The 15,122-nt window shown below is 33.5% G+C and overlaps 1 protein-coding gene across 4 annotated transcripts in view; it reads right to left on the bottom strand.

Annotated features, from left to right (window-relative positions):
* The window catches only part of KIF6 (kinesin family member 6), a 156,825-nt gene that overhangs the window by 129,824 nt on the left and 11,879 nt on the right, over window positions 1-15,122 (bottom strand). For all 4 annotated transcript variants that reach the window (XM_063390857.1, XM_063390855.1, XM_063390856.1 and 1 more), the window contains exons 4-6: window positions 11,591-11,738; window positions 8,901-9,010; window positions 631-760 (exon numbers count right to left, since the gene is read on the bottom strand). In XM_063390857.1, the coding sequence (XP_063246927.1) occupies window positions 631-760; window positions 8,901-9,010; window positions 11,591-11,738 (388 nt within the window). The remainder of the gene's footprint in view (window positions 1-630; window positions 761-8,900; window positions 9,011-11,590; window positions 11,739-15,122) is intronic.

Raw genomic sequence — 15,122 nt, 5'->3', positions numbered from 1 at the left:
ATTGCAAATTTGATTTTAAATCCTCAGCATACATTTCAGATACTGAAATCATAAAGTTGTCTTAACAGATAGAAAATATGAGAAACAGTTTGGATTTTATAACCTGTTGCTGAGGATTCTTTTGTATTCAAATATAACAAGAAACTGCTTTATTGGAAAGCAAATAAAATCTAAAATAAAGCACAAAAATCTAGTCCTTACATTCAGCAGAGCTGCCAACAAAAGACAGTTTTTTTGGTTTTGATCTCTGCCATTACTCTCTGGCAAAAGATGAGACAAAAAAAATCCTATTTGGATTTTTATGAATTGTCTGTGCACAAATGTCTTCCATCTTACCATTTACAAAACTCATAGCACACATCAAAACTAGAGCAAAGGACCAGTCCTTCATTGCCTAATAAAGCAAACCTGCACAACTTAGATTAGTTTCCTCTCTTTTTCCTTCTCTTGAGTTGTATAGTTACATGTGGGAAAGAAGCACTTGGTTATAAATGTTCCCTCAGGTTCTAAAATTTAATAAATTAATGAATGTTGTCTATAAAATACTTTTAATATGGTGACGACAAGAGATGATTTTGACCATTTTAAGCACCAGTTGTGTTAAGAAAGATATGGAGAAGCAAATCCCACCTCAGCAATCATTCTGTTGGTGTCCCCCAAGAAGAGTAGGTTTAAGGCTTCCTCTTCATTGTTTGCTTGCTGAAGAGACAAGTTTTTAAGATGAATGTTTTGATCAGAGTCTTCCATTATTGTCACTTTTCTACATGGAAAATAAAAACAACAGTGAAAACTAGAATTTTAATGTGATGTTGTTTCATACTTTCATTTTGATAGCACCGAAATGGTGAAATCTAAAACTCATTCATAATGAAAGAACATGAAAAAAATTATATACATTAAAGGATATACTGACTTCTTTTTTTACTGTCACCTCCTTTTTATTCCTTTATTATGAATTAGATTAATCATCTCAGACAAATAATACATAGGGGTTTGTTTGCTATTACCAAGTAAAGATGATACACAAAGCATACCATTATTTCGACATATAAATAGGCATGGAATATTTCAGAATCAACGCATCTGTAGTCAACATGTTTCTAATAACTTTGCATTTGTCAAGATTATTTCTCTTTTCATTCTTCTTAAATGGTAGTAACTACAACTGTAAATTATCCCTTTCTTAAATTAAAAGCAAACCAGCAGAGTGATTTTTATTTATTTCCTCTGTTAGAAATGTTCTTAGTTACACTTCTATACGACTAAAATTCTCAGAAAGGAGTTGGATGCAAGTAGCAAAGATATGGCAAAAGCTCCACAAGAGCTGCTAAGAATTACTGAAAATCCTTTTCACTTCTTTGAATAGTCCTTTAACCTAGATTTTTTTTTTCTTGCAAAATGATTACTTGGAGTTAAACTTATTGGCATTATTGAGTAGCCATTAGGGTCTTCTCAGCTGGGACATTTAGAGTATCCAACATGGAGGCCAAATGGTTGCATTACTAGATTTGGAAAACTCTCAGAGAGAAGAATCTGTTAAAACAGAAGTACACGAAATCTGAGGATAAATAACACGTCCTTCAGGATGAATTACATGTTCTGATAAAATTTAAAAGAAATTAGAACTTTTTAAAAAGTTGGAAGTGCAATTTTTATTTAAACTAAAACTTTGTTTTCTGTGTAAGTATAAATAATACTTTCCATCTATACATAAACACCTATATGTATACATATATGTATATAAATTTTTTTTCATGTTCTTCAAGATAAACCACAAGAGGGAGTATGGGGTTTGAGTTTTTATCAGTAGATAGTCCTTGCATGTTAATTACTTCAAGTTGCTTCAAAACCAGAGAGATTGTGTTTTATTCTGCTTTATTTGACTTTCTCCCCTCTGCCCCAAATTGAGAATGAAATCCAGCATCAAAGCAGTATTCTGTAGGATTACTCTTAGATATTGTGAGAGTAGTTCACAGTCTGATGGTCAACACATTCAAATGGATATAAAGAAATCATTTTAACAGATTTCAATGCACTCACTCTTTTCAAGAAAAATTGCTTGTAAAAGTACACACAAAGCTTCTTCAGTAGTCATAGCTATTGCTTTTCCAAGTATGATTGCCTACCATGGTTAGCCTTATTTTTGTGTGGTGATGTAAGACATTTCTCATATAATCACAAAGCTCAGCTTCCCCATTCAAAGCATAAACCCCAGAGTATAATTCTGCTCTTGCACATCAAACTTTCGATAATGTCAAGTTGTTTTCTGTCTGCATCTGTGTGCATCACACACTAAAGCCCAGAGCTGTGCTGATTACAGTATACCCTTATTAGCTTGTGCTCTTTCCTGCATCAACTGAGCTTCCACCAGTGCAAGAGAGCCTTGCACACTAAATGCTTTCATTTATTCAGTTCTCATTATTGGCAAACATTGACCTTAAAGCTTCCTGTGATTAATTAATACCACCTCATTAATTTGTGTATTATAAATAATAGTAAAAAAACCTCCATTAATATATTTTGTAAAAAAGTGACGATTTTAAAAGTCAAGTTTCCTATCATTCTATCTGTCTCTAGGGCTTAAAATTGAAGAAATCTAGAATAATCTCAAAAACTTTATATATAAAAAAAATTAATCATAATGATGCAAACAACATATGAGGATACATGACTTCTATGTCAATACATCAGCAGGATACAGTGATACTACTTCATTGTAAGGACACTATAGAGGAGACTATGCAGCCAAACATAAATTTAGGAAAAAGATAAAAGAGAAAAGCAGTAAGGATGCATCTTGGAGTCTGTTCAGAAGAATAGAATAAATTAGTGGATACATATAGGTAATGTTTTGTAAAACTGCAAGGAACTTTGGCTTTTAGGAAAGAATGGTCAGGATAATCATCTTATGTATCACCCCAAAAAGATGATCTTGCAGAAGTACAATTCCCTGAATACCACAACAGAGGACCAAGTCAACACTTTTTGAAGAGGCAAGGTTACAAAGTTACTCAGCTACCAGCACAACTTTTAACAGCACACAGACTTGATTTCCCATCCAAGTAGAGACTTAGAGCGTAATCTCCCAAATGAGACATGGCAGAACTGTGAGATGAGTAAGTGCTCGCGCAGACTCTGTGCTTGACATGTCATACTGTGATAGGAAATCCTTCCACTGCCTCCAACAGATTCTCTTTTGAGACAACAAAAACATGCTTTGGCTGCTCTGGATGTTATGGACATGACTGGACACCGTAACATATTTAGGAGTTAATGATTCATGTAATAGTGAGCCTGAGCAGGCACAGCCTCTGGGGTGCAACACACACTGTGGGGCATTCAGGCCTGAGTTGTGCTGCTCAGATCCCTTGGCTGCAGGATAAATTCACTGAGTTCTCAGAAGAACACCTTCTAGAATGAAGCTGCTTTCTTGTAAGGAAATTATACAAATGGTCAAAAGAGCAAAATGGAGACCTTCTCTTCATGGCCAGGACCTGTACTGCTCTTGTGCAGTATGCCATGGGGAAATTCATTCAGGCTCTGTCCAATGCTGCATGGATGCAGGGCACCCAGCACATGATGGGATGCAAGATTTACTTGCCACCGATCCTCCACCTCTTATTCTGTTTTACCAAAGTGGCTACCCTATTAAGCCATTTGTTGCTAAACCTTTCTTACAGAGATCTGGAAAAAGCTGTGCACTATCCCTCTCTCCCCATTCAACCCACAATGTAGATCAAGGAATCAAAACTGAATCAAGATCAGTGGTTCATGTATAAACAAAACATACAAAATCTGTTAGAATTTGCAGGCAACTTCAATAATCTCACAAAAAAAAATTGTTAAATCAATTTGACTTCGGGTCATCAAATGTTTGTAGAAAAGTTACCTAAAAAAGCTTCACTGGACTTGACACTCTTTTCCAGGAAACAAATCAACATAAAACATGGATGTGAATAACCAATATATCTTTTATGCTGAAGTTATTGTATGCATTTAAAGTGTAATTTGTTTGAACTGGAATTAAAAAAAATCATAATCTTAGAAGAATTTATTGAAAATAGTTTTTAGCTGTCTCCTCATTAACAAGAAGAAAAGTCTAAGCTTACAAAACTTTGTGTTCTCTTAACCTATGGTATTCAGTAGTAACAAAACAAACACTCAATTTTGAAAGAATGTATTTCATATAAAAAAGTGAACTAGCAATATTATTAGCCTTAGAAGTTTTAAAATACTGATAATTTTCAGAACAGTAAAAGTATAGTTCTTGAAGGTTTATGATTGATGGTCACCTTCCAGATTACATACTTGGTACTGCCATTGAAAGGGGGTGATATTAACAGAGTTGAGACTGGAGGGGAGAATGAGATTTATTTGAATAAAAAAATCAGACTAAATAAAATATATTTCCTATATGTTGAAAATTATTTCCTTAGCCTTATTTTATTATTATCCTTCTTTGTTAAGGAAAACAGGAATTAGCTGTTTTAGCTTTCCATGTCAGCAATTTGGTAACTCTTAAGGCCCTTGGAGGGCAGTAGAGAAACAGAAGGGTATAAACTCATTTGAAGTTAATTTGCTCTCAGCTTAAAGTGTCGTTTTCTTAAAGTCATACAGCATTATACTAAAAATTAAACATTTCCCTCTCAAAGAAGACTTCAAAGAACCTTCACACAAAAATGCGGAATCTCTTTTGCTGACTTAAAGTTTAGATTCTAGGTTCCCATAGCCACATTACTCTGGACTAATGGTTGTCTGAGCTCCCTGACAAGTAGCTCCTCAATTACTGCACCTTAGGCTGTCATTCTAAGGCAAAACAGCACTAACTGTAGTTTGCCTTCACATGCAAGAGGGTCACCTGCCATCAGACAGGTAAAGCAGTAACTTACTGGGTACCTATGAATTAATGTAGTCATTCTTGTCTAATGGTTCTATAACCTCAGTCTTTATTTTTGTGTTATATGTGATGCCAAAAAAATTCTTACTTCTGAATAAACAGCGACATGTTAGGGAGAGTTTTACTGGTAGGTTGTAACTAAAGTGAAATTCAGTAACATTGGCTTACATAAATTACAAATACACTACAATCGAGAACCTGTTGGAGATAAAAGGCTCTTGCACAGATGTGCAGTAAATTAAGAGCTTTAAAAAAGTATTCCTTATTTGAACACTCTTGTAAAATTTTTCTGATAACATAAGGTGGCAGTAAGTATTTAAATAGTCTTCTACCAGCTTTATTTCATAGCAATAATTTCATACCTTTATGTGTTGAAAACAATCATAATTTCCTTGTATGAACATGGAATTCTCTACAGCTACAAACAGAATTAGATTGTCAATATTAAATTCAATTTCTTCATTCTAGAAAGTAAGATTCTTCAAATGCTTTTTTTTTTTGCATCTGCACATGCTGGGTTTCATCTACAGTGTCACAAAATTAAAACATTTTCAGATTTGTATAATAAGACAAGTTACAATTGTAAACTAAAGTATATTTTGTATGAAACATTAAAGTATATCAAATGGTATCTTCTATGGGTTATAAGTAATATTCCAACTAAACATCAAGAAAACTAGGGGTTTTTTTCTGTTGAAATAGAAGTTTAATGAGATCTTAAAACCAACATTAGTTGTAGAAATATCTGTACCTATTAGAAACATGATACCTATTAATGTATACCTATATAAATATCAGTCTGTATGTATACACATAGGTATATGTATACATATCCCTACATGTGCATGAATATGTAAATAATTACATAATTCTGTGTAGGAATCTATGTATACATATAGATAGACACATCGATGTGCAGCAATATTGTCTACATTCATGCATTGCACAGGAACTTATTTCCAGAAAAGTAGTGATTGTTTTTGTAAGAGCCTCTTCCCTTCTCCTCTGGCAGACTCAGATGAAATGAGTAAGCAGTGCTAAGGTGAAAATTTCATAGTCTACAGAAAATGCAAAGTATGGCTACACACAAAACCTTGACTTCAGGAGCTGATATTTCAAGTCTAAACATGTAATGTTTACACGCAGTGGACAATTTAAAACATGTTTATTATTCACTTTGCCTTAAGCATCAAATACAATTTTAATGTCTCATTTTTCAAGTACTATCAACAAGCCTGTAGTGTATGCACAAGCCTTTCATAACTTCTATCACCTGAATGCAATCTGTGTTTCGTCCTTACATTGAACTGGTAACATAAAGCTAAGAACGCAGAGTTTGCTGGTCAGAAGTACATATCTTTTATTCAAACTACATCCCCTTCTTTTGCAAGAATATGGATAACAATACTGTTCCAGAACAATCTGTACATTATATGAGGTTAACTAATCTTTTGGCTTATTCTTCTAAAATGACACAGTTCTTCAATACTCTTCTTGTCCGTCTTAAAGACTTAGGAAAGTATCAACACTGACTGCCAACATTCACCCAAGAACTTAGGGTAAATATCCTGCCTTTGGGTTTTTATAGTGCTTAAAGCTGAGATGATCCCCTGTGGTGCTCAACAGAAAGTTATGCATAATGTGACACCTATACAGTACAAAACCCATACGTTCTTTTAAATATTCTCTTTAAATACAGCTTTCAAGCAAACAAAGTTATTATTTTGTATTTTGCTTACTATCACTAAAATATTAAGAGGTTTCAAGCACATAAAATTCTCCAAAATATATATGTATTAGGTAATAAACACCTGATAAATTTTAAGATGTGACCACTATTTACTTAGATGTAACCTCTACTTTATTATTTAAGAAAATTAATCAAGTAATTGAAATATCGTCAATCATGCAACTATTTCTGCAACTTTTACTCCCTTTTTAGATCAGAATTACACTATATATTTTTAAGTTTTGAATCCCCAGACTACAATATTAAAAAATTAACAAAACATATTTTATTCATTAAATACTTTTACACATGCTGAATATGAGTCATGTACGTATGGTTTTAGTTTACAGAATATATTTTATTGACAAATGATGTAGTAGAAATAATAATGTCCATGGACAGTAAAACCTTAAAGCATTCATTAAAATTAGTTACTCTGCAGAGAAAAAATTACTATCTTATAAAACTCATCCTGCAGTGCATGTATGTAAGTTTGCAGGTAATTATAATTATCCCAACATCCTTTATTCCTAACTTAAAATCAAATTATCTATCATTTTTTACTTTTTAAAATAACCTTATACACAACACAGAGTTATTCTTGAGTTTAATTGAATCACCATACATAAACTAATTGGAGGATTCTAAGGCTCACAATTATTAGCAAATATTCAGTACCTAGTTTTAAGATATGACATATTTCCCAGGCCACATGACCCTAAACATGTTTCAAAGTTGCAATTAAATTATTAAAATTCAGTTTCTTTGAAATGAATAAATTAATTCTTATAAAATGTTAAATGGAATGAGTTCAGATAAAATATTGCAAATAACTTAAAAAATAAAATTAATCACTTGAATAACTAAATAGCATTAACTTTAATAAGTCAAAAAAAGTGTAACATACCATTTTTACATGCTGTAAAAATGGACGCAAATTACATTAAATTATATTATTATAATTATAATATTATAATATCCAAACTGATTAAATTTTTTGTCTGCATGCCACAGGAAGGAGGTTATATATTAAATTAGAATATTAACTTCATCATGAAAGACACTGTCCTCATAGCACTGATGTGTCATAAAGCAAAATTTTACTTTGATTTTTCCGGTAAAGAAACTGAAACAATTAGACCAATTCACAGCCCAGTCCCACCTTTTGCATTTATCTGCTGCCTTCCTATTCTCTAGAATAGATTTTTTTTATAAAGATCAATCTTGAAAATTATTTTGTACATACATATCCTATACTGTGTGGAAAAATAAAACTCCATTTAAACACAATAAAATATTTTGTCGGAAAACTTTTTAACAAATAAAATGGTTTAATATGAGAAAAACATAATTAGTTATTTCAAAATAAAATTCTACTGATTTTCTTTTATTGTCCCATTTAAAAATTTCAGTATTTTTCCTGCTCTTGTATCAGCAGTCATTTCATTGCTGTTTGCAAGTGTCTGTTTTTGTCATGTTGAGTGATAAAATTCATAGTCCCTAGCATTATTTCAGGGCACTTGCAAATCCAGTAAACAACTCACTTATTCATGTCAATTTAGTGTTTGCTTAGCTATTTAAAAATAACACAGTCTATATTATTTCAGACTTGGAGACTAGGATTCGGATTTCCTATAAATTAGAAATATTTAGCTTCACCAGCTAGAGTATACATGACTTACAAACCTTTGTTTACTACCCTTCTCCAAGCATTGGTAGGTGCTAGTGTCTGATCAATGACAACTGTTATAACAACCATCCATTCTGAAGGAAATATACTGCTCTTTGGAGTTCCTTGGGGCCTATTTTCTAGCTGTAACTTACCTTATTTCATAATTGCATATTCTAGAAAAACAATTATCCTTGAAGGAAAAGGTCCAAAGAGAAGCAGGGAGATTTTATCATTACTGTTGTAAGGAAATGCCACCTGTTATATGTCTCTGCCACACACAGTCATACATGCCATACAAAGAAGACAGGCTGCCATGAGAAAAACAAGTGCACCTTCTCCTTGTCAGTTGCTGCAAGAGATCTCTTCTGCATAATAGCAACAACCACTTTTAATCCTTTCACCTTTGCTTACTCCCTAGCCTCCATACACACAAAATAACAGAATATTAAGGCACCGTTCATAAAATTGCGAAAACAAAGTATTCTGCTTAAATTAACACTGAGATCAGTAGCACAATGTCAAAAAGTCCCCAAACAATGTACTAGGGTATATGAAAATGATTCCTCTTGGTTCTGACAATTTTCTCTGATCTTAATACTTACGGCAAATCTTCCATTCTGGAGGCCTCATGCCTTGGGTCCAGCAGATCATAACCACACTCATTGTAGATTTCTAAGTAGGAAACATGAGTTGTATACACTTTACTGCTATCCTGGATAAGAAAAGAAAAGAAAGAGCGTTATAAGCAGAAGTCAGAGGTAGATTAGAGGACAAATTTATTTCTACGGCTTCTAGGTCACTTTCTCACTTTGTCTCTTTTCCTTTTCCCGGGTGTGGTGCACATGTTCAATTTGTGATATTTTATATTATGTGTTACCATATGGATAAGGACTCAAGAAGAAGAAAGGAAAAAACCCACAAAACCCCCCAATCAAAACAGACACACACACACACAAAACTCACTAAAACAAAAATTTCCCACAAAACCCCACCATGCCAATGAGTTTAATCTGGGATTTTTAATTGATTCTTTATACTTTAAAAAGTCTATCTATTTAGAACATGGGAGGTGCTTACAGAACTATGTCTTGACATTTTTCACTTTTGCACTAGAAAGGTATATTAATATAAAAAGGTAAACACTTATATTATGGATAGAAAGACTATGTTTAAAGGAAAAAAACAAAAAAGAAAGTAAAAACAGCAACAAAAATAAGATTTACTTCATTTAGAAACATCAGTGACATTCTGCTTTTCACTCTCTTAATCATAACAGTAGAGAACTGTATACAGTGTCAGCTGTTCTCTGCAATCACAACTCTTTTGGTAAATTACATTGCCAAAAAGTAATGTAACACAACTGATTTTTGCAGACAGAATTTTCCGCTGCCCAAAGCCAAATCCAAACAACATAAACCTCAAAATAGTGGGCTATGATTTCCAAAGTTAAAGGAAAAAAAAAATCAGTCATTTATTTTCAGCAGACAAAGCCACTGTAAAAGCACTCATATCACAGTAGAAATTTAATAATTCAATCTACTACAGTTGGTTTTTTTGGTGTTTTTTTTTTTTTTTGCAAAATACTTTGAGATATAACTTGTCGTTTTCATTTAATAATTAATTCCCATGGATTTTTTTAATTGGTTATGACAGTTCACTATTTCAAGGGACATAGTTTAAAAGATACACTACAGATGGATGGAAAAAATGTAGTAAGGAACAGTTCAAACAGGATGCCATGGAAACAGAAGAATTTCTAAATTAAAAGGAGATGTTATTAAAAGCAAAGGGCTTGATTTGCTTCTCATTTAGGGTAAAAAGTTTTGTTTCTTTGGTTTCAAATTCAAGTGTCTTTGTCCAAGTAAGAGCTTAACAAGTCTTGTATTTCATGTCCCTGATTTCACTTTCTCATCTTTCATCCTATTTAGGGTTAGAAGGCAAATGATTCTTGTCCAGTATTTGAGCACCTTCCAAACCATAGTTGCAGGTATAAAGAAATGAAACGGGGAGAGATATGAAAAGAAAGGCAAGAGGAAAGATAAAACACCAAGAAATGGTTCTTTAAAATGCACTAAGAAAAAAAATAATATGAAACAATGATTTGGAAGCAGAAAGATTGAAATAGTCCTATAAGCATAACTAAATATAGCTTTTGATCCAAAACCCAGTCTGAAGAGGGAAATACTCATATTTCTGTGCTGAGAAGGTGACAACATAGTAGTTATTTTTCATCCTATTTTGTTTTTGTAACATAATTTACATTAGAAAAGAATGTTGGTGTGTTGACACGGTTGCTGGAAATTACACCATAAACCTGTTCACTTTCAACAACAAAAGTCCTCCATGGGGGTTGTGTGAGTGCAGCAGAAGGTTTAAGATAACGTGATCAGGTGGGTTTTTTCATTTCCTTTCCCACAATGGCAAGTTTGTGTGCTTCTGCCATATGCTGTGTACATTTACTTGCCAAAGCCATATTTCCAAAGAGCCAAAGTAATTGCTTTCTGTTGTTAACCCTTCCTGAGACAGGGCATATTAATGTGACTAAAGACATATAGCCTTAATGCAGACAGACTGGTATTCTGTAGTACATGACTTAAAGAGTATAAAAGTACAATGGAATGATTTATGTTAATGTCAAAAATATTTAAATTGGCTTAATTAAATCGCTTTGCTAAAATGTGAAGATTAATGAGTCATAGGCCTGGTGGAGTATATGAAGAGACAAAACATAAATTACACCAAACTCCTCTCTTCTTCTCTTCACCTTTGCTTCCTACAATTATAAAAGTACTGGGATATTTGACTGTGTTCACTCATGTATTTCAGACACTAAAAGAAAATAAAATTTTTCACAAATATAATAAACATAACACAACAGTGTGCTTACTCTGGCACATCCTTTGGCTTATTGACTCGTTTCATTGCATAGAAAGTCAAAATGAAATGCAGTGCACGCAATACAAAACCAGAGTGGAGCTGATATAAGTGTTAGACAAGGAGAACCACTGGTGTGATCTGAAGATATGCTGCACCAACTAAAAATAGCCTGGGTTTTAAAACTACAACCCCCCCCATGGTGATGCCCATTATTTTCAGACTACTGCAATAACCCAGGTAGCAGAAACAACTACAAATATCTTCTTGCACACAGTAAGTACCATGTCAAGTTGGATATTTTCTTAGAGCATTAGTTTCAGGGCTTCCACTAACACTATTATAAAAACAACCTTTAACAATAGTTAAATATTTGAAACCAGACATTAAAAATAGACAGAAAAAAAGGGTTCCATACCTTCTGTAATTGATCAAAAATATAAGATAAAGTTCTGGGAATGATGCCTCGATCACTGTAACGTTCTGCTCCTCCTGTGATGGTAAAAGTTTTGCCACTGCCTGTCTGACCATATGCAAAGATAGTACCATTGTATCCAGCCAAAGCACTATACAATTTAAAAAAGGAAGATAATTAATATTTAAGGCAGAACACATGGTCCATGATCAACTTTGTATAGAACCAAAATACAATTAAAAATTATTCTTAATTACATCTGCCTTTGGCAAAAGAAGAATACACTTGAGTGTATATATTCCAGATTCTGTAGAATTTAAACTCTCTAGAATGGAAGGATTTCTTGATGCCCTGACTTAATCCATTATTAGCTGATCATAATTATTACTATATACACTACCTTTTCATACTTTTTGTTTGGCAGATGATTTTTGCAAGGATGATATTTAATCTCTTAAAAGACTATAGATGTCAGGAATTGTGCCATTCATACACCAGAACAATCAAGAAATATTTCACATAGGACTTAATTAAATGCAAACAGAGAAAACTATATTGTGGTTAGAAACTCACGTAAGGATACTGTTATAATACTCTTATACCAGGGTCTAGCTTTTATTCTGAGAATGCAACTATAGTAAACTATCAGACAATGCTTGGATGCAGGTATGCAGGAGAACCTGTGCTTAAATCAGTGTAATAAAATATTCATTTACTATGAAAACACACATTAGTAATAGCAGATTTTTCTGTTATAATTATGACTGTATAAGAAGCTCTGATAGAATAGACAAAATAGCTATTAATGTCATAGCATGAAGTGTTATTCATAATTTTTTCCACACCTCTTACTTCTGTTTGCAGAAGTGCTTAAAAACAGTCTAGTTCAAATATCTTTCTCTAGTTCACTACACTCCCTCATTGACTTCCACCTCATTTCCACCAAACAGTAGATAAGCTTAATCATCTTAAATTTTGGATTGGATTTACTATGCTTAAGAATCTATCCATTTTGTTCAACAAATCGAGAAGCAAAAATTATTCTTGTTTTGTTTAAAGAAAAAATGGTAAATAAGCCACGTTTTTAATAAATAAAAAGAGGGAAAACAACTCTTGCCTAAGACAAAAAGAAACATTTATATAGATAGCTGCTGGTCCGGCGCCACAAGAGATGCAATGATTCTACAATTTATTAAAGTTTATTTAAAGGTCTGAGTAGCTGCCAAATCACTTATTTTAATCCATTACAGTAGGATGTCAAAGACGAAAACAGAAACATGTTGAAAGGAGCTACAGTGAACATCTGCTCCCAAAACGCACAAAGACAGAATATATACAGATATTAGAATCCAGATGTTAAAAATCAAAACAATTATTGTGATAAAACACCTCATTCATCCATCTTAGGAATTTCTAGTGCCCACTGTCACAATATCAGAATGGCGACAACAGTAATGAGCTGGCAGAAGGCAGAGGGTATCCACAGAAGTTCAGATATGGCAGATTCAAACCTAGCAAGTGGAATGATTCTTCAAGCAAATTGTAGTTAAGCTGTGCAACTCTCTGTCACACCGTGTTTTGGACATTAAAATGCCACACAGGCTTCAGCAGAGATTGGACTAAATCACCAAAACATTTTTCTTCAGGGCTACTAATCACAGAGAAATCAGAAAGTCCCTAAACTACAAATAACTAAACACTAAGAGGACGCATGAGGGAGGCAGCTCCTCTGAGCATTGTCTGTTAGGCCCTGTGAGAGACAAAATAGTGCACTAGATGGAACCTTGGTCTGAGGCAGTATAGGTGCTCTTCAGCTCATACAGAAGAGCTCTCTGGCTCTTCAGAGCTAGCAACTGGGGTTGTTAAATTTTCTTACTCCTCTTCTTTAAAGGTGTGTCTTCCAACATGTTAAAACTAGCAAATGTGTGGCTGCAAACTATTAACTTGACATGCCTGTACCTTAGAAAAAGCTATTGATCAGAATCACCTCACATGTAAACTCAGGATAAAATGCACATACCATATGCTGTCAAAACAGCTGCAAAAGTCAGTGAGTTTTCTTTTTACTATTTGATTCATATATATTCTTATATTTTCTGCAGTGCATCAGCACAGCTCTGAAAAGTTTCCTAGAAAACCCTGACAGCTCATAAAATGTGAACATATCTATGTCAATAATGCATTCTTCTAATCCAATGCAATTATAGGTTACCCTAATATTGCATTACATAGATGATTTTGACTCCACAGTTATGTTCTTTAAATTCTGAGCTTAAAGTCAATCTTATTTTCTAAATTTAGGTGTAAGTATCCATATGTGTGTGCGTATAATTATATATATACAAATAATAGTATTCTGTCCATATGTACTGCATTTCTTTCATTCAGAGTGTATTACAGCTGCCACCAAGTCAATTTAAGAACAGCCTGCTTGAAGTGCAAAGGAAGCCTGCAAGGAAAGAAGACTACCAATAATACCAGTGAAACTGCTGGCAAAGCCTTTAGAGAGTAACATGCAACTCCAGGAGGACAGAATGGAGTAAAAATTCCCTTTCTAAGTTTGAGAAGCAAAACACTTTTATAAGAGACCAGGGACTAGGGGTTCAGGCAGGACTAAAAAAGCTCCTTTGGCTCAGAAGCAAGCTGTACACTATGATCTCGCCTCCTGAAAAGAGTAGAGGGAAGGATGCAGTGAAAATTAAAATCTTCTACTGCCATGAGCTTGTGGAGAAAGAATTAAACTTATGAACTACACAAAAGTTAAGGGTTTGTGCATAGATATATATTTATGAAACGACATTTTTCAAAACTGAAGATTTATAACTACCATTCTAAGTATAATATTGTGAATATTAGCCAATATCAATTTTGAAGGTATGTGATAACATGGATTAAATAATAAAAATCTATGTCTGATGTGTCTTATTCACACTTGTTTTAAGTAACATTTTAAGTAAGTTTTAAGTAATCATTTGGAATCAATGGCGACACTGGATGTTTCAACAATGAGCCTTGTGGACTTATCACCATAGGAAATACTAATTGGAGATACACTTTGCTCTTTTCCACTTCTAAGTATTCAAGGTAAAAAAAACACTAACCAAAACTCCATCAGTCTAATTTTAGCTCATTTCCCAAGGAGTTTAATGCTGAAAGGGTAATTAAATGTAGATGGACCAATACCAAACTAATCAATAAATCAATACCTATTTACTAAATACTCAGGAAGTTTAAGATTTGTACATAACATTTTCAACCCAAGATGCACAATTCCTTTAGGAAAATAAAAAGCTCAAAAACTTCCATAAACCAACCGTTAGCCACTCACAAAATGCTGTTTAGGAAAACAACATCAAACTATACCGCATAATTACCCTTGGCATTGTGATGGGTCCCTCAGATGCTAGAAGTCAGTATAGTGAGCCAAAAACATACACGTTGTCCCTTTCATCCTGAAACATAACTGCACCAGGTACCAAAAAAGTTGGCAAGACCCATTATGACAAGAAAATAGCATCCAAACAGCATCCACCAA

The sequence above is a fragment of the Prinia subflava genome, chromosome 2 (genome assembly GCF_021018805.1).
Source record: "Prinia subflava isolate CZ2003 ecotype Zambia chromosome 2, Cam_Psub_1.2, whole genome shotgun sequence".
Classification (NCBI taxonomy): Eukaryota; Metazoa; Chordata; class Aves; order Passeriformes; family Cisticolidae; genus Prinia; species Prinia subflava.
Note: the sequence above shows the minus strand (reverse complement) of the source record. Positions and strands in the feature narration are given on the sequence as shown.